The 17,696-nt window shown below is 51.2% G+C and overlaps 2 protein-coding genes across 2 annotated transcripts in view; both read right to left on the bottom strand.

Moving 5' to 3' along the window:
* Window positions 1-375: 375 nt before the first annotated feature.
* Window positions 376-17,696, bottom strand: part of LOC138301447 (platelet binding protein GspB-like) — a 65,816-nt gene continuing 48,495 nt past the window's right edge. Inside the window, exon 4 of the mRNA XM_069241947.1 lies at window positions 376-6,677. Within this exon, the coding sequence (XP_069098048.1) occupies window positions 6,594-6,677 (84 nt within the window). The 3' untranslated portion in view covers window positions 376-6,593. The remainder of the gene's footprint in view (window positions 6,678-17,696) is intronic.
* Window positions 4,434-4,931, bottom strand: LOC138301842 (histone H1-like protein HC2). The gene is made up of 2 exons (XM_069242339.1): window positions 4,770-4,931; window positions 4,434-4,706 (listed from the first exon to the last, which is right to left on the bottom strand). Exons 1-2 carry the CDS (start codon window positions 4,929-4,931, stop codon window positions 4,434-4,436), a joined length of 435 nt encoding a protein of 144 aa, XP_069098440.1.

Raw genomic sequence — 17,696 nt, 5'->3', positions numbered from 1 at the left:
CCCAGCCCAGCCAGCCTGTGCAGATGTCTCCCCTTCTCCTGTTGGTCTCCAGCCCAGCCAGCCTGTGCAGATATCTCCCCTTCTCCTGTTGGTCCCCAGCCCCGCCAGCCTCCGCCCCTCCCCGTGTGGCATGTGTGTGGTGTAACACACACACCTCCGTCCTCCACCCACCTGCAGCTGCTCACCTGCCCCCCCCCGGGGCAGAGATGATGGAGGATGGAACATTCCTTCGGTGTCCCCCCAGGGATGACGCGCCCCAGAAGGGGATCTGTAACCTCCGTGGATTCTGCTGTCAGTTCGGAGTTTTTTTGTTCCTGAGAGAAAGAATGCACGTGACACAGTCATAGAAAAATACACTTTATTTCCTTAGCACGGAGCTCACTTTGTAGAAAAATATGTCTATGATTCAGGAATAAATATTGGGAATAAATACACCTGAGGACCCCAGGACAGGCCTGAGCCACGAGACCGACAGTGAGAGCGACCCCTTCAGAGGACCGCCCGGCAGGGGGGCTGTCAGGGTCTGACCGGGGGATGAGGTCAGGGACCCCAATAGAAGGAGCTGTCAGGGTCTGACCGGGGATCAGACCTCAATAGAAGGAGCTGGCAGGGTCTGACCGGGGATGAGGGTAGGGACCCCAACAGAGGGCACTGTCAGGGTCTGACCGGGGATCACACCTCAATAGAAGGAGCAGACAGGGTCTGACCGGGGATCAGACCCCAATAGAAGGAGCTGACAGGGTCTGACTGGGGGATGAGGGCAGGGACCCCAACAGAGGGAGCTGACAGGGTCTGACCGGGGGATGAGACCCCAATAGAAGGAGCTGACAGGGTCTGACCGGGGATGAGGTCAGGGACCCCAACAGAAGGAGCTGTCAGGGTCTGACCGGGGGATGAGTGTAGGGACCCCAACAGATGGCACTGTCAGGGTCTGACAGGGGATCAGACCTCAATAGAAGGAGCTGGCAGGGTCTGACCGGGGATGAGGGTAGGGACCCCAACAGAGGGCACTGTCAGGGTCTGACCGGGGATCAGACCTCAATAGAAGGAGCAGACAGGGTCTGACCGGGGATCAGACCCCAATAGAAGGAGCTGACAGGGTCTGACCGGGGAATGAGACCCCATTAGAAGGAGCTGACAGGATCTAACCGGGGATGAGGGCAGGGACCCCAACAGAGGGAGCTGACAGGGTCTGACTGGGGGATGAGGGCAGAGACCCCATTAGAGGGAGCTGACAGGGTCTGACCGGGGATGAGGGCAGGGACCCCAACAGAAAGAGCTGACAGGGTCTGACCGGGGGATGAGAGCCGAGACCCCAACACAGGGCACTGACAGGGTCTGACCGGGGGATGAGACCCTGATAGAAGGAGCTGACAGGGTCTGACCGGGGGATGAGGGCAGAGACCCCAACATAAGGAGCTGACAGGGTCTGACCGGGGGATGAGAGCCGAGACCCCAACACAGGGCACTGACTGGGTCTGACTGGGGGATGTGGGTAGAGACCCCAATATAGGGAGCTGCCAGGGTCTGACCGAGAGAGGAGGGCAGACACCCTAACAGAGGAAGCTGACAGAGTCTGACGAGGGCAGGGACCCCAACAGAGGGCACTGTCAGGGTCTCTCGCCGGAGGATGAGGGCCGAGACCCAAACAGAGGGCAGTGACAGGGCCTGACCGGAGGATGAGGGCAGAGACTCCAAAAGAGGGAGCTGACAGGGTCTGACTGGGGGGATGAGGGCCGAGACCCCAACAGAGGGAGCTGACAGGGTCTGACGGGGAGACAAGGGCAGAGACCCCAACAGAGGGCATTGAAAGGGTCTGACCATGAATGAGGGCAGAGACCCCATTAGAAGGAACTGACAGGGTCTGACGAGGGCCGAGACCCCAACAGAGGGAGCTGACAGGGTCTGACTGGAGGATGAGAGCCGAGACCCCAACACAGGGCACTGACAGGGTCTGACCAAGGCACTAGTGCATCGAACCCAACACAAGGCAATGACTGTGTGACCAGCCATCAGGGTGCTCACCCCGCAAGAGGGTGCTGCATGGGCCAGAAGGGACACGTCTGAGCAGGTCTATGTCACGGACTTGATAACCCATTGTCTGATGGGACCTTGAGATCCTCAAGGTCCAGTTTCCAGAGTGAGCGTCTCTTCCTGGAGACACCAGTCCTGAAAACCCTTGCCTGGGGTCATATGACGTCAATGAGTGCAGAGCAGGGACACCGTCAGAGACAACCCCAGAAGAAGAAGTGTCTCTTCCTGGAGACACCAGTCCTGGAAACCCTTGCCTGGGGTGATATGACGTCAATGAGTGCAGAGCAGAGACACCGTCAGAGAGGACCCAGAAGAAGAAGCGTCTCTTCCTGGAGACACCAGTCCTGGAAACCCTTGCCCGGGGTCATATGACGTCAATGAGTGCAGAGCAGAGACACCGTCAGAGAGGACCCAGAAGAAGAAGCGTCTCTTCCTGGAGACACCAGTCCTGGAAACCCTTGCCCGGGGTCATATGACGTCAATGAGTGCAGAGCAGAGACACCGTCAGAGAGGACCCAGAAGAAGAAGCGTCTCTTCCTGGAGACACCAGTCCTGGAAACCCTTGCCTGGGGTGATATGACGTCAATGAGTGCAGAGCAGAGACACCGTCAGAGAGGACCCAGAAGAAGAAGCGTCTCTTCCTGGAGACACCAGTCCTGGAAACCCTTGCCCGGGGTCATATGACGTCAATGAGTGCAGAGCAGAGACACCGTCAGAGAGGACCCAGAAGAAGAAGCGTCTCTTCCTGGAGACACCAGTCCTGGAAACCCTTGCCCGGGGTCATATGACGTCAATGAGTGCAGAGCAGAGACACCGTCAGAGAGGACCTAGAAGAAGAAGCGTCTCTTCCTGGAGACACCAGTCCTGGAAACCCTTGCCCGGGGTCATATGACGTCAATGAGTGCAGAGCAGGGACACCGTCAGAGACAACCCCAGAAGAAGAAGCGTCTCTTCCTGGAGACACCAGTCCTGGAAACCCTTGCCCGGGGTCATATGACGTCAATGAGTGCAGAGCAGAGACACCGTCAGAGACAACCCCAGAAGAAGAAGCGTCTCTTCCTGGAGACACCAGTCCTGGAAACCCTTGCCCGGGGTCATATGACGTCAATGAGTGCAGAGCAGAGACACCGTCAGAGAGGACCCAGAAGAAGAAGCGTCTCTTCCTGGAGACACCAGTCCTGGAAACCCTTGCCCGGGGTCATATGACGTCAATGAGTGCAGAGCAGAGACACCGTCAGAGAGGACCCAGAAGAAGAAGCGTCTCTTCCTGGAGACACCAGTCCTGGAAACCCTTGCCCGGGGTCATATGACGTCAATGAGTGCAGAGCAGAGACACCGTCAGAGAGGACCCAGAAGAAGAAGCGTCTCTTCCTGGAGACACCAGTCCTGGAAACCCTTGCCCGGGGTCATATGACGTCAATGAGTGCAGAGCAGAGACACCGTCAGAGAGGACCTAGAAGAAGAAGCGTCTCTTCCTGGAGACACCAGTCCTGGAAACCCTTGCCCGGGGTCATATGACGTCAATGAGTGCAGAGCAGGGACACCGTCAGAGACAACCCCAGAAGAAGAAGCGTCTCTTCCTGGAGACACCAGTCCTGGAAACCCTTGCCCGGGGTCATATGACGTCAATGAGTGCAGAGCAGAGACACCGTCAGAGAGGTCCCAGAAGAAGAAGCGTCTCTTCCTGGAGACACCAGTCCTGGAAACCCTTGCCCGGGGTCATATGACGTCAATGAGTGCAGAGCAGAGACACCGTCAGAGAGGACCCAGAAGAAGAAGCGTCTCTTCCTGGAGACACCAGTCCTGGAAACCCTTGCCCGGGGTCATATGACGTCAATGAGTGCAGAGCAGAGACACCATCAGAGAGGTCCCAGAAGAAGTCTAGAGAAGCCGGGAAGACATTCTTCTCTCAGGGGTAAGTGGTGAGATGAGCTGGACAGTCCGGGTGTGGTTTGTGCTCTGATAAGGGGTTGGGCCGGGGCAGGGAGGGCTGTAATAGGGGCAGGGTTAAGTTTATGAGAAGTTGATGAATTGTGCTCAGGTTAGACCAAGGGTTGTAAACACACTGATGGGAGGGTCAGGGTTTTAATCTATAATGTACAGATTAGGGAGGGGCAAAGGCTAAACATTTGAGTGAAGCAGAGGGTAAAATATTTTTATTACAGTGACATTTTCTGTAGTAAATTTGTTGTGGCAGCCTAAACAATCTTAATTAAATACAAATAATTCTAAGGTTTTCTCTGATGTGTGTTTCTCTTTCTCTGCACATTTTTCTGTTTTTCTCTATTATGGGTTTCTTTTCCCTGTAATGTTGAGCTCTGAAATAGTTTTCTCTGAAATGTTATCTCTGCAAATGTCATTTCTGTAATGGTTTGCTCAATGGTTTTCTCTGTAATGGTTTAGTCTGAAATGGTTTTCTCTGTTGTGGTTCTCACAGTAATGGTTTTCTCTGTAATGGTTTTCTCTGCAATGGTTTTCTCTGCAATGGTTTTCTCTGCAATGGTTTTCTCTGTAATGGTTTTCTCTGTAATGGTTTTCTCTGTAATGGTTTTCTCTGTAATAGGTTTCTCTGTAATGGGTTTCTCTGTTATGGTTTTCGCAGTAATGGTTTTCTCTGTAATGGTTTTCTCTGTTATGGTTTTTGCAGTAATGGTTTCCTCTGCAATGGTTTTCTCTGTAATGGTTTTCTCTGTAATGGTTTATTCTGTAATGGTTTTCTCTGTTGTGGTTCTCACAGTGATGGTTTTCTCTGTTATGGTTTTCGCAGTAATGGTTTTCTCTGTAATGGTTTTCTCTGTAATGGTTTTCTCTGTAATGGGTTTCTCTGTAATGGGTTTCTCTGTTATGGTTTTCGCAGTAATGGTTTTCTCTGTAATGGTTTTCTCTGTAATGGTCATCTCACTAAAGACATAAATCCATCATCCTGTTCATGGATTGCAAACACCTGGGTGAGGAGAGGAATCTAGCATCGCTTGAGAGCTGCTTCCTTGATGTGCCTTTCAGAGTGGAAATGACCAGAATGGTCTTTGCTTGGTATCACTCATGAATGTTCTGTACCACTCCCAAGGGTGATGGGGAGAAGGGTGTTGTTCACTTGAGAAAGATCGCTGATTGATGAGGACGGTGGCGAGAGCTCTCCTCAGGATTCGGCCACTGACCTCAAACCACATCTATAGTCATCCCTGATCAATGTTGCCTTCATGACTCAGTATTGAGCACTCAATTAAAATACAAAAGAGCAGTGTCTACAATACAGGTGTCCGACACGTCATGGGAGAATGTGATGCCAATGCAAACATGAGTGTCGAGCTAAACCCCACAGGCTGCTGTCCCTCTAGCAGGGACACATGTCTCCTCCTACTGAGTGTCCCTGAGCTACAGGACGCAAGCCCGGTCCTGTGGTGCTTCCTCAGAGCTGGGTGGATGCAGTTCTGGTCTCTGGAGCATCCCTGGAGCTGGGTGGAAGCAAGCTTGGCTGTATGGAGCTTCCCCAGAAGTGAGTGGGCACAGGTCTGGTCATATTGAGTGTCCCTGGAGCTCTGTGGGCACACGCCCCGCCATAGGAGCTTCCCTAGAGCTGGGTGGACGCAAGACTGGTTCTATGGTGCTTCCTTAGAGTTGTGTGGTCACAAGTCTGGTTGTATCAAGCTTTCCTGGAGCTGTTTGGTCACAATTCTGGCCATATGGAGCTTCTTTAGACCTGTGTGTATGAAAGCCTTGTCATATGGAACGTCTCTGAAGCTGTGTGAATGCAAATCTTGCCAACTGGAGCTTCACTGGAGTTGTGTGGACACAAGTCTAGTTCAATTGAGTTCCACCTGAGCTGTGTGGACACTAGGCTGTTCACATGGAGCTTCCCCTGAGATGTGTGACACGTCTGGTCCTATGAAGCTTCCCAGGAGCTGTGTGGATGGACGCCTGGCCTTATGGAGCTTCCCTGAAACTGTTTGACCATAAGCCTTGTTCTATGGAGCTTTCCCTAAGTTGTTAGGCACAAGCCCTGACTTATGCATCTTCTCCTGAGCTCCCGGGTGCAAGCCTGCTTCTATTGTGTGCTCTTAGAGCTGTGTGGACACAAGTTTGCTTCTATGGAGCTTCCGGTAAGCTGAAGGTATGAAAGCCTGGCCATATGGAGCTTTCCTGAAGTTACGTGAACACAAGTCTTGTCCTACAGAGCTTCCCAAGAGCTACGTGGACACAAGCCTTGTTCTGTGGAGCTTTTCTAGAGTCGTCGCACCCAGGCCCGGTCCTATGAGCTTCATTAGAGCTCAGTGCTCTCAAGCCTTGTCTTTTGTAACTTCCCTTGAGCTGTGGACACAAGCCTCGTCCAGTGGAACTCCCCTGGAGCTGTGGGGCAGAACGTGGTCACATGGAGGATTTCCGGAGCTCTGTGGACACAACTGTGTTCCTCTCATGATCCCAGAAGAGAGATGAACCTGGCCAGCTTGACATCTTGTTAAAGTTGTGTAGACACACGCTGATTATTCCAAAGAGCCATGAAAGAGGTGTGTAGTATCTTCGCAGAACAATGGTGCCTGCACTTGTGGCCCAGCTCGTCATTAGCTCATTTCATTTAAGGGTAGATGTGGGAGGTAGATGTTGTATGCGGTTGGTGATTTATCCTTCAACCAGTAGGAATACATCTGTTGGGAAGAAGAAACAGAAGGGGACATTAGCAACCATGTTTAATGAGATGTATGGGTTATATTCCTGACCAGAGCTCTGGTTTCTTGACATGGTTGGCTATTCATTGATTGTAGAGCTTTCTGTGAAGGATGAGATATGGCCTAGTGCGAGAGCTCAGTATGGATCTCAGTTACAGTTCAATAGGTTAGAGTGCTGGTGTGAAGGCTGTGGCATGGCCTAGTGTGAGAGGTTAGAGTTAGGATCTCAGTTAGGATGGGTTTGATTCTAGGTGTAAAGGATGATGCATGTCCTAGTGCGAGATCTCAGGGTTGTGATCACAGTTACAGGTCCGTGGCTTTGAGTCGAGGTGTGAAGGGTTAGGGGTGTCCTAGTGCAAGACCTCAGAGTTAGCATCTCAGTTACATGTCGATGGGTTAGAGTCCAGGTGTGAAGGGTAAGGGGTGGCATAGTATGAGACCTCAGAGTTAGAATCTCAGTTACATGTCGATGGCTTAGAGTCCTGGTGTGAAGGTTGAGGTGTGACCTAGTGTGAGAGCTCAGAGTTAGGATCTCAGTTACAGGTCCATGGGTGAGAGTCCTGGTGTGAAGGTTGAGGTGTGACCTAGTGTGAGACCTCAGAGATAGGATGAGGCGTGACCTAGTGTGAGACCTCAGAGTTAGGATCTCAGTTACAGGTCCATGGGTGAGAGTCCTGGTGTGAAGGATGAGGTGGGACCTAGTGTGAGAGCTCGGAGTTAGGATCTCAGTTACAGGTCCATTGGTGAGAGTCCTGGTGTGAAGGATGAGGTGTGGCCTAGTGTGAGACCTCAGAGTTAGTATCCCAGTTACAGGTCCATGGGTTTGAGTCCTGGTGTGAAGGTTGAGGAGTGACCTAGTGTGAGATCTCAGAGTTAGGATCTCAGTTACAGGTCCACGGGTGAGAGTCCTAGTGTGAAGGTTGAGGTGTGACCTAGTGTGAGACCTCAGAGTTAGGATCTCAGTTACAGGTCCACGGGTGAGAGTCCTGGTGTGGAGGTTGAGGTGTGACCTAGTGTGAGACCTCAGAGTTAGGAGCTCAGTTACATGTCCATGGGTTTGGGTCCTGGTGTGAAGGTTGAGGTGTGACCTAGTGTGAGACATCAGAGTTAGGATCTCAGTTACAGGTCCACGGGTGAGAGTGCTGGTGTGAAGGATGAGGCGTGACCTAGTGTGGGACCTCAGAGTTAGGATCTCAGTTACATGTCGATGGCTTAGAGTCCTGGTGTGAAGGTTGAGGTGTGACCTAGTGTGAGAGCTCAGAGTTAGGATCTCAGTTACAGGTCCATGGGTGAGAGTCCTGGTGTGAAGGTTGAGGTGTGACCTAGTGTGAGACCTCAGAGATAGGATGATGCGTGACCTAGTGTGAGACCTCAGAGTTAGGATCTCAGTTACAGGTCCATGGGTGAGAGTCCTGGTGTGAAGGATGAGGTGGGACCTAGTGTGAGAGCTCAGAGTTAGGATCTCAGTTACAGGTCCATTGGTGAGAGTCCTGGTGTGAAGGATGAGGTGTGGCCTAGTGTGAGACCTCAGAGTTAGTATCACAGTTACAGGTCCATGGGTTTGAGTCCTGGTGCGAAGGTTGAGGTGTGACCTAGTGTGAGATCTCAGAGTTAGGATCTCAGTTACAGGTCCACGGGTGAGAGTCCTGGTGTGAAGGTTGAGGTGTGACCTAGTGTGAGACCTCAGAGTTAGGATCTCAATTACATGTCCACGGGTGAGAGTCCTGGTGTGGAGGTTGAGGTGTGACCTAGTGTGAGACCTCAGAGTTAGGAGCTCAGTTACATGTCCATGGGTTTGGGTCCTGGTGTGAAGGTTGAGGTGTGACCTAGTGTGAGACATCAGAGTTAGGATCTCAGTTACAGGTCCACGGGTGAGAGTGCTGGTGTGAAGGATGAGGCGTGACCTAGTGTGGGACCTCAGAGTTAGGATCTCAGTTACATGTCGATGGCTTAGAGTCCTGGTGTGAAGGTTGAGGTGTGACCTAGTGTGAGAGCTCAGAGTTAGGATCTCAGTTACAGGTCCATGGGTGAGAGTCCTGGTGTGAAGGTTGAGGTGTGACCTAGTGTGAGACCTCAGAGATAGGATGAGGCGTGACCTAGTGTGAGACCTCAGAGTTAGGATCTCAGTTACAGGTCCATGGGTGAGAGTCCTGGTGTGAAGGATGAGGTGGGACCTAGTGTGAGAGCTCAGAGTTAGGATCTCAGTTACAGGTCCACGGGTGAGAGTCCTGTGGTGGAGGTTGAGGTGTGACCTAGTGTGAGACCTCAGAGTTAGGATCTCAGTTACAGGTCCATGGGTTTGGGTCCTGGTGTGAAGGTTGAGGTGTGACCTAGTGTGAGACATCAGAGTTAGGATCTCAGTTACAGGTCCATGGGTTTGGGTCCTGGTGTGAAGGTTGAGGTGTGACCTAGTGTGAGACATCAGAGTTAGGATCTCAGTTACAGGTCCACGGGTGAGAGTGCTGGTGTGAAGGATGAGGCGTGACCTAGTGTGGGACCTCAGAGTTAGGATCTCAGTTACATGTCGATGGCTTAGAGTCCTGGTGTGAAGGTTGAGGTGTGACCTAGTGTGAGAGCTCAGAGTTAGGATCTAGGTTACAGGTCCATGGGTGAGAGTCCTGGTGTGAAGGTTGAGGTGTGACCTAGTGTGAGACCTCAGAGTTAGGATCTCAGTTACAGGTCCATGGGTGAGAGTCCTGGTGTGAAGGATGAGGTGGGACCTAGTGTGAGAGCTCAGAGTTAGGATCTCAGTTACAGGTCCACGGGTGAGAGTCCTGTTGTGGAGGTTGAGGTGTGACCTAGTGTGAGACCTCAGAGTTAGGATCTCAGTTACAGGTCCATGGGTTTGGGTCCTGGTGTGAAGGTTGAGGTGTGACCTAGTGTGAGACATCAGAGTTAGGATCTCAGTTACAGGTCCACGGGTGAGAGTGCTGGTGTGAAGGATGAGGCGTGACCTAGTGTGGGACCTCAGAGTTAGAATCTCAGTTACATGTCAATGGGTGAGAGTCCAGGTGTGAAGGGTTAGGGGTGACCTATTGTGAGAGCACTTTGTTGGGATGTCCGTTAGGAGTCAATGAATTTGATTCCAGGTGTGAAGGATGATGGGTGGCCTAGTGTGAGACCTCAGAGTTAGGATGTCAGTTACCGGTCCATCAGTTTGATTCCTGGTGTGAAGGTTGAGGTGCCACCTAGTGTGAGACAGCAGGGTTTGGATTGCAGTACCAGACCAAGGGTTTGAGTCCTGGCATGAAGGATGAGGTGTGGTCTAGTGTGAGAGCTCAGAGTTAGGATCTCAGTTAGGATGGGTCTGAGTCCTGGTATATAGGATGAGGCATGGCCTAGTGTGAAAGCTCAGAGTTGTGATCTCAGTCAGAATAGGTTTGGGTCCTGGTGTGAAGGATGAGGCGTGACCTAGTGTGAGAGCTCAGAGTTAGGATCTCAGTTACAGGTCCATGGGTGATTGTCCTGGTGTGAAGCTTGAGGCGTGACCTGGTGTGAGACCTCAGAGTTAGGATGAGGCGTGACCTAGTGTGAGACCTCAGAGTTAGAATCTCAGTTACAGGTCCACGGGCGAGAGTCCTGGTGTGAAGCATGAGGTGTGACCTACTGTGAGACCTCAGAGTTAGGATCTCAGTTACAGGTCCATGGGTGAGTGTCCTGGTGTGAAGCTTGAGGCGTGACCTAGTGTGAGACCTCAGAGTTAGGATCTCAGTTACAGGTCCACGGGTGAGAGTCCTGGTGTGAAGCATGAGGCGTGACCTAGTGTGAGACCTCAGAGTTAGGATCTCAGTTACAGGTCCACAGGTGAGAGTCCTAGTGTGAAGCATGAGGTGTGACCTAGTGTGAGACCTCAGAGTTAGGATCTCAGTTACAGGTCCACGGGTGAGAGTCCTGGTGTGAAGAATGAGGTGGGACCTAGTGTGAGACGTCAGAGTTAGATCTCAGTTACAGGTCCATGTCACTGCCTGTCGCAGTCTGCCTGTGTCTGCCTGTCACTGCCTGTCACTGCCTGTCACTGTCTGTGTCCGCATGTCCCTGCTTGTCACTGCTTGTCACTGCCTGTCTTTGCCTGTCTCTGACTGACAACCACATCTTCCGTTATTAATTCACATTATCTTTCTGGTTCAACATGTCTGTGCAACGTGTGACTGTCTCTGGCCTCCTAGGTCAGGACCACTTTATAACATTTACAGGTATTGAGGATGGCTCCTAGGATATGTCCTTGAGTGTCCAATGCCTGTGTGAATGAGTCCTCTTCCCCTGGGCCAGGGACTTGTACACATCTCTCTTTACCGCACCTCACACACAGAGCACAAGAGCTTCCAGAGGGGGGTTAGCTGGGGAGCACCGATGGCTGCAGGTCAGGGGTGTCAGGGGGGTCAGCTGGGGTGCACTGATGGCAGTCTTCCATGGGGTGCCAGGGGGTGTCAGCTGGGGTGCACTGATGGCAGCTGGGCAGAGGGTCCCAGGGGGCATCAGCTGGCGTGCATCAATGGGAGTCTTCTAGGGGTGCCCAGGGGTGTCAGCTGAGGTGCACTAATGAGAGTCTTGAATGGGGGTGTCATGGGTGTCACCTGAAGTGCACTAATAGGAGTCTTGAATGGAGATGTAAGGGGTGTCAGTTGGAGTTCACCAATGGGAGTCATCCAGGGGGTGTCAGCTGTAGTGCACTGATGGGATTCTTTCAGGGGGTGTCAAGGGTATCAGTTTGGGTGCACTGATGGGATTCTTCCAGGGGGTGTCAAGGGTTTCAGTTTGGGTGCACTGATGGGAGTCTTCCAGGGGGCGTCAGCTTGGGTGCACTGATGGCTGCTGGTCGGGTGTTGTAAGGGGTGTCCGCTGAGGTGCATCAATGGGAGACGTCCAGGGGGTGTTAGGGGTGTCATCTGGGGTGCACTGATGGGAGTGTTTGATGGGGTGTCAGCAGTGACAGCTGAGGTGCACTAATGAGAGTTTTTCAGAGGGGGGTCAGGGGAGTCAGCTGGGGTGCACTGATGGCTGCTGCCCAGGGATTGTCAGCTGGGGTGCACTGATGGGAGTCCTCCGAGGGGTGTCAGGGGTGTCAACTGGGGTGCACTGATTGTTGCTCTTTGTGCAGAGATGCTATGGTTGTTGCCCCCTGTGCAGAGATGCTATGGTTGTTGCCCCCCTGTGCAGCGATGCTATGGATGTAGCTCCCTGTGCAGAGATGTCATGTTGTTGCCTGTGCAGAGATGCTATGGTTGTTCCTCCCTGGGCAGAGATACTATGGTTGTTGCTCCCTGTGCAGAGATGCTATGGTTGTTGCTTCTGTGAAGGGATGCTATAGTTGTTGCTCCCTGTGCAGAGATGCTATGGTTGTTGCTCCCTGTGCAGAGATGCTATGGTTGTTGCTCCCTGTGCAGAGACACAATGGATTTTGCTCCCTGTGCAGATATGCCATGGTTGTTCCTCCCTGTGCAGAGATGCTATGGTTGTTGCTCCCTGTGCAGAGATGCTATGGTTGTTGCTCCCTGTGAAAGGACACAATGGATTTTGCTCCCTGTGCAGATATGCCATGGTTGTTCCTCCCTGTGCAGAGATGCTATGGTTGTTGCTCCCTGTGCCGAGATGCTATGGTTGTAGCTCCCTGTGCAGAGACACTATGGATTTTGCTCCCTGGGCAGATATGCAATTGGTTGTTCCTACCTGTGCAGAGATGCTATAGTTGTTGCTCCCTGTGCAGAGATGCTATGGTTGTTCCTGCCTGTGCAGAGATGCTATGGTTGTTGCTGCCTGTGCAGAGATGCCATGGTTGTTGCCCCCTCTGCAGAGACACTATGGATGTTGCTCCCTGTTCAGAGAAGCCATGGTTGTTGCTCCCTGTACAGAGATGCTATAGTTATAACTTGCTGTGTGGAGTAACTATGGTTGTTGCTCCCTGTGCAGATGTTATAGTTGTAGCTCCCTGTGCAGAGATGTTATGGTTGTAGCTCCCTGTGAAGAGATGCTATGGTTGTAGCTCCCTGTGCAGAGATGCTATGTTTGTTGCCCCCTGTGCAGAGATTCTATGGTTGTTCCTCCCTGTGCAGAGATGCTATGGTTGTAGCTCCCTGTGCAGGTATGCTATGGTTGTAGCTCCCTGTGCATAGATGCTATGGTTTTTGCTCCCTGTGCAGAGATGCTATGGTTGTTCCTCTCTGTGCAGAGTCACTGTGGTTTTATGGTTGTTGCTCCCTGTGCAGGGATCCTACAATTGTAGCTCCCTGCGCAGAGATTTTATGGCTGTTGCCCAATGTGCAGAGATGCTATGGTCCTTGCTCCCTCTGCAAAGATGGTATGGTTGTTGCTCCTTGTGCAGAGATGCTATGCTTGTTGATCCCTGTGCAGAAATACTATGTTTGTTGCTCCGTGTGCAGAGATGCTATCGTTGTTGCCCCCTGTGCAGAGATGCTATGGTTGTTCCCTGTGTAGAGAAGCTATGGTTGTTTCCTGTGCATTGAAGCTATGGTTGTAGCTCCCTGTGCATAGATGCTATGGTTGTTGCTCCCTTTGTAGAGATGCTATGGTTTTTCCTCTCTGTGCACAGTCACTGTGGCTGTTCACTGTGCAGAGATGCTATGGTTGTTCCCTGTGCAGAGAAGATCTGGTTGTTTCTCCCTGTGCAGAGGCACTATGGTTGTTGCTCCCTGTGCAGAGACACTATGGTTGTTGCTGCCTGTGCAGAGATGCTATGGTTGTTGTTCCCTGTGCAGAGATGCTATGCTTGTTGGTCCCTGTGCAGAGATGCTATGGTTGCAACTCCCTGTGCAGAGATGCTATGGTTGTTGCTGCCAGTGCAGAGATGCCATGGTTGTTGCCCCCTGTGCAGAAACACTATGGATGTTGCTCCCTGTGCACCGATGCCATGGTTGTTGCCCGCTGTGCAGAGGTGCTATGGTTATAACTCCCTGTGCAGAGACACAATGATTGTTGCTCCCTGTGCAGAGATGTTATGGTGTAGCTCCCTGTGCAGAGATGCTATAGTTATATCTCCCTGTGCAGAGACACTATGGTTGTAGCTCCCTGTGCAGAGATTCTATGGTTGTTCCTCCCTGTGCAGAGATTCTATGATTGTTGCCTCCTGTGCAGAGATGCTATGGTTGTAGCTCCCTGTGCAGAGATGCTATGCTTGTTGCCTCCTGTGCAGAGATGCTATGGTTGTTCCTCCCTGTGCAGAGATGCTATGTTTATTCCCTCCTGTGCAGAGATGCTATGGTTGTAGCTCCCTGTGCAGGGATGCTATGTTTTTTCCACCTGTGCAGAGATGCTATGATTGAAGCTTCCTGTGCAGAGATGTTATGGTTGTTTCCTGTGCAGAGAGTTTATGGTTGTAGCTCCCTGTGAAGAGATGCTATGGTTCTTGCTCCCTGTGCAGAGATCCTATGATTGTAGCTCCCTGTGCAGGGATTCCATGGCTGTTGCCCCCTTTGCGGAGATGCTATGGTTTTTGCTCCCTCTGCAGAGATGCTATGGTTGTTGCACCCTGTGCAGAGATGCTATGCGTGTTGGTCCCTGTTCAGAGATGCTACGGTTATTGCTCAGTGTGCAGAGATGCTACGGTTGTTACCCCCTGTGCAGAGATGTTATGGTTGTAGCTCCCTGTGAAGAGATGCTTTAGTTGTATCTCCCTGTGCAGAGATGCTATGGTTGTTATTCCCTGTGCAGAGTTGCTATGGTTGTTCACTGTGCAGAGATGCTATGGTTGTTCCCTGTGCAGAGAAGCTCTGGTTGTTTCGCCCTGTGCAGAGACACTATGGTTGTTGCTCCCTGTGCAGAGACACTGTGTTTGTTGTTGCCTGTGCAGAGATACTATGGTTGTTGCTCCCTGTGCAGAGATGCTATGGTTGTTGCTCCCTGTGAAAGGACACAATGGATTTTGCTCCCTGTGCAGATATGCCATGGTTGTTCCTCCCTGTGCAGAGATGCTATGGTTGTTGCTCCCTGTGCCGAGATGCTATGGTTGTAGCTCCCTGTGCAGAGACACTATGGATTTTGCTCCCTGGGCAGATATGCAATTGGTTGTTCCTACCTGTGCAGAGATGCTATAGTTGTTGCTCCCTGTGCAGAGATGCTATGGTTGTTCCTGCCTGTGCAGAGATGCTATGGTTGTTGCTGCCTGTGCAGAGATGCCATGGTTGTTGCCCCCTCTGCAGAGACACTATGGATGTTGCTCCCTGTTCAGAGAAGCCATGGTTGTTGCTCCCTGTACAGAGATGCTATAGTTATAACTCGCTGTGTGGAGTAACTATGGTTGTTGCTCCCTGTGCAGATGTTATAGTTGTAGCTCCCTGTGCAGAGATGTTATGGTTGTAGCTCCCTGTGAAGAGATGCTATGGTTGTAGCTCCCTGTGCAGAGATGCTATGTTTGTTGCCCCCTGTGCAGAGATTCTATGGTTGTTCCTCCCTGTGCAGAGATGCTATGGTTGTAGCTCCCTGTGCAGGTATGCTATGGTTGTAGCTCCCTGTGCATAGATGCTATGGTTTTTGCTCCCTGTGCAGAGATGCTATGGTTGTTCCTCTCTGTGCAGAGTCACTGTGGTTTTATGGTTGTTGCTCCCTGTGCAGGGATCCTACAATTGTAGCTCCCTGCGCAGAGATTTTATGGCTGTTGCCCAATGTGCAGAGATGCTATGGTCCTTGCTCCCTCTGCAAAGATGGTATGGTTGTTGCTCCTTGTGCAGAGATGCTATGCTTGTTGATCCCTGTGCAGAAATGCTATGTTTGTTGCTCCGTGTGCAGAGATGCTATCGTTGTTGCCCCCTGTGCAGAGATGCTATGGTTGTTCCCTGTGTAGAGAAGCTATGGTTGTTTCCTGTGCATTGAAGCTATGGTTGTAGCTCCCTGTGCATAGATGCTATGGTTGTTGCTCCCTTTGTAGAGATGCTATGGTTTTTCCTCTCTGTGCACAGTCACTGTGGCTGTTCACTGTGCAGAGATGCTATGGTTGTTCCCTGTGCAGAGAAGATCTGGTTGTTTCTCCCTGTGCAGAGGCACTATGGTTGTTGCTCCCTGTGCAGAGACACTATGGTTGTTGCTGCCTGTGCAGAGATGCTATGGTTGTTGTTCCCTGTGCAGAGATGCTATGCTTGTTGGTCCCTGTGCAGAGATGCTATGGTTGCAACTCCCTGTGCAGAGATGCTATGGTTGTTGCTGCCAGTGCAGAGATGCCATGGTTGTTGCCCCCTGTGCAGAAACACTATGGATGTTGCTCCCTGTGCACCGATGCCATGGTTGTTGCCCGCTGTGCAGAGGTGCTATGGTTATAACTCCCTGTGCAGAGACACAATGATTGTTGCTCCCTGTGCAGAGATGTTATGGTGTAGCTCCCTGTGCAGAGATGCTATAGTTATATCTCCCTGTGCAGAGACACTATGGTTGTAGCTCCCTGTGCAGAGATTCTATGGTTGTTCCTCCCTGTGCAGAGATTCTATGATTGTTGCCTCCTGTGCAGAGATGCTATGGTTGTAGCTCCCTGTGCAGAGATGCTATGCTTGTTGCCTCCTGTGCAGAGATGCTATGGTTGTTCCTCCCTGTGCAGAGATGCTATGTTTATTCCCTCCTGTGCAGAGATGCTATGGTTGTAGCTCCCTGTGCAGGGATGCTATGTTTTTTCCACCTGTGCAGAGATGCTATGATTGAAGCTTCCTGTGCAGAGATGGTATGGTTGTTTCCTGTGCAGAGAGTTTATGGTTGTAGCTCCCTGTGAAGAGATGCTATGGTTCTTGCTCCCTGTGCAGAGATCCTATGATTGTAGCTCCCTGTGCAGGGATTCCATGGCTGTTGCCCCCTTTGCGGAGATGCTATGGTTTTTGCTCCCTCTGCAGAGATGCTATGGTTGTTGAACCCTGTGCAGAGATGCTATGCGTGTTGGTCCCTGTTCAGAGATGCTACGGTTATTGCTCAGTGTGCAGAGATGCTACGGTTGTTACCCCCTGTGCAGAGATGTTATGGTTGTAGCTCCCTGTGAAGAGATGCTTTAGTTGTATCTCCCTGTGCAGAGATGCTATGGTTGTTATTCCCTGTGCAGAGTTGCTATGGTTGTTCACTGTGCAGAGATGCTATGGTTGTTCCCTGTGCAGAGAAGCTCTGGTTGTTTCGCCCTGTGCAGAGACACTATGGTTGTTGCTCCCTGTGCAGAGACACTGTGTTTGTTGTTGCCTGTGCAGAGATACTATGGTTGTTGTTCCCTCTGCAGAGATGCTAAGGTTGTTGCTCCCTGTGCAGAGATGCTTTGGTTGTTGCTCCCTGTGCAGAGATGCTATGCTTGTTGGTCCCTGTGCAGAGATGCTATGGTTGTAGCTCCCTGTGCAGAGATGCTATGGTTGTTTCTCCTTGTGCAGAGGAGCTCTGGTTGTTACTCCCTGTGCAGAGTAACTATGGTTGTTCCCTGTGCAGAGAACCTCTGATTGTTTCTCCCTGTGCAGAGACACTATGGTGTTGCTCCCTATGCAGAGACACTATGGTTGTTGCTGCATGTGCAGAGATGTCATGTTTGTCGCCCCCTGAGCAGAGACAATATGGATGTTGCGCCGTGTGCAGAGATGCTGTGGTTGTGGCTCCCTGTTGTAGGAGGTTAGTCTGGTTTGTAGTGGGTACCAGAGGTACTTACAACTAATACCAGATCAATGTGTCCCTTATTAGTGAATTGTAGTCAGAGTCTAGAAGCCAGGCTGTCTAAAGATAGCTGTAGCTAAGCTGCCAAGGAGACATGCAATACCACTGTAGCCACACAGCACTCACACACATGAAAGAAAATACTCAGTGTTACAAAAATAAAGGTACTTCATTTTAGTCACACAATGCCAAAAATAATTTGAAGGCGATACTCCCTTCGGAGGTAAACAAATAACACAATATATACACTAGTAACCAGAAACAGATAAGTACACAGTAGGTAAACAGTGCAAATACTACAAATCACAATAGTTAGAAATGGGCCTAGGAGGAACACATACCATATACTAAAATAATGGAATTCAAAAGTCTGTTTCCCACCTA

The sequence above is a fragment of the Pleurodeles waltl genome, chromosome 6 (genome assembly GCF_031143425.1).
Source record: "Pleurodeles waltl isolate 20211129_DDA chromosome 6, aPleWal1.hap1.20221129, whole genome shotgun sequence".
NCBI lineage: Eukaryota > Metazoa > Chordata > Amphibia > Caudata > Salamandridae > Pleurodeles > Pleurodeles waltl.
The sequence above is the reverse complement of the archived record's forward strand: the minus strand, read 5'-3'. Positions and strand labels throughout refer to the sequence as shown.

Excerpts from the sequence above, each read along its gene's own strand:
- LOC138301842 (XM_069242339.1), bottom strand. The coding sequence starts at position 4,931 with ATGACCATTACAGAGAAAACCATTACAGAGAAAACCATTACTGCGAAA. Across the intron at positions 4,707-4,769 it reads TAACAGAGAAAACCATCACT|AAAACCATTGCAGAGGAAAC; the intron begins GTGAGAACCACA and ends ACCATTACAGAG.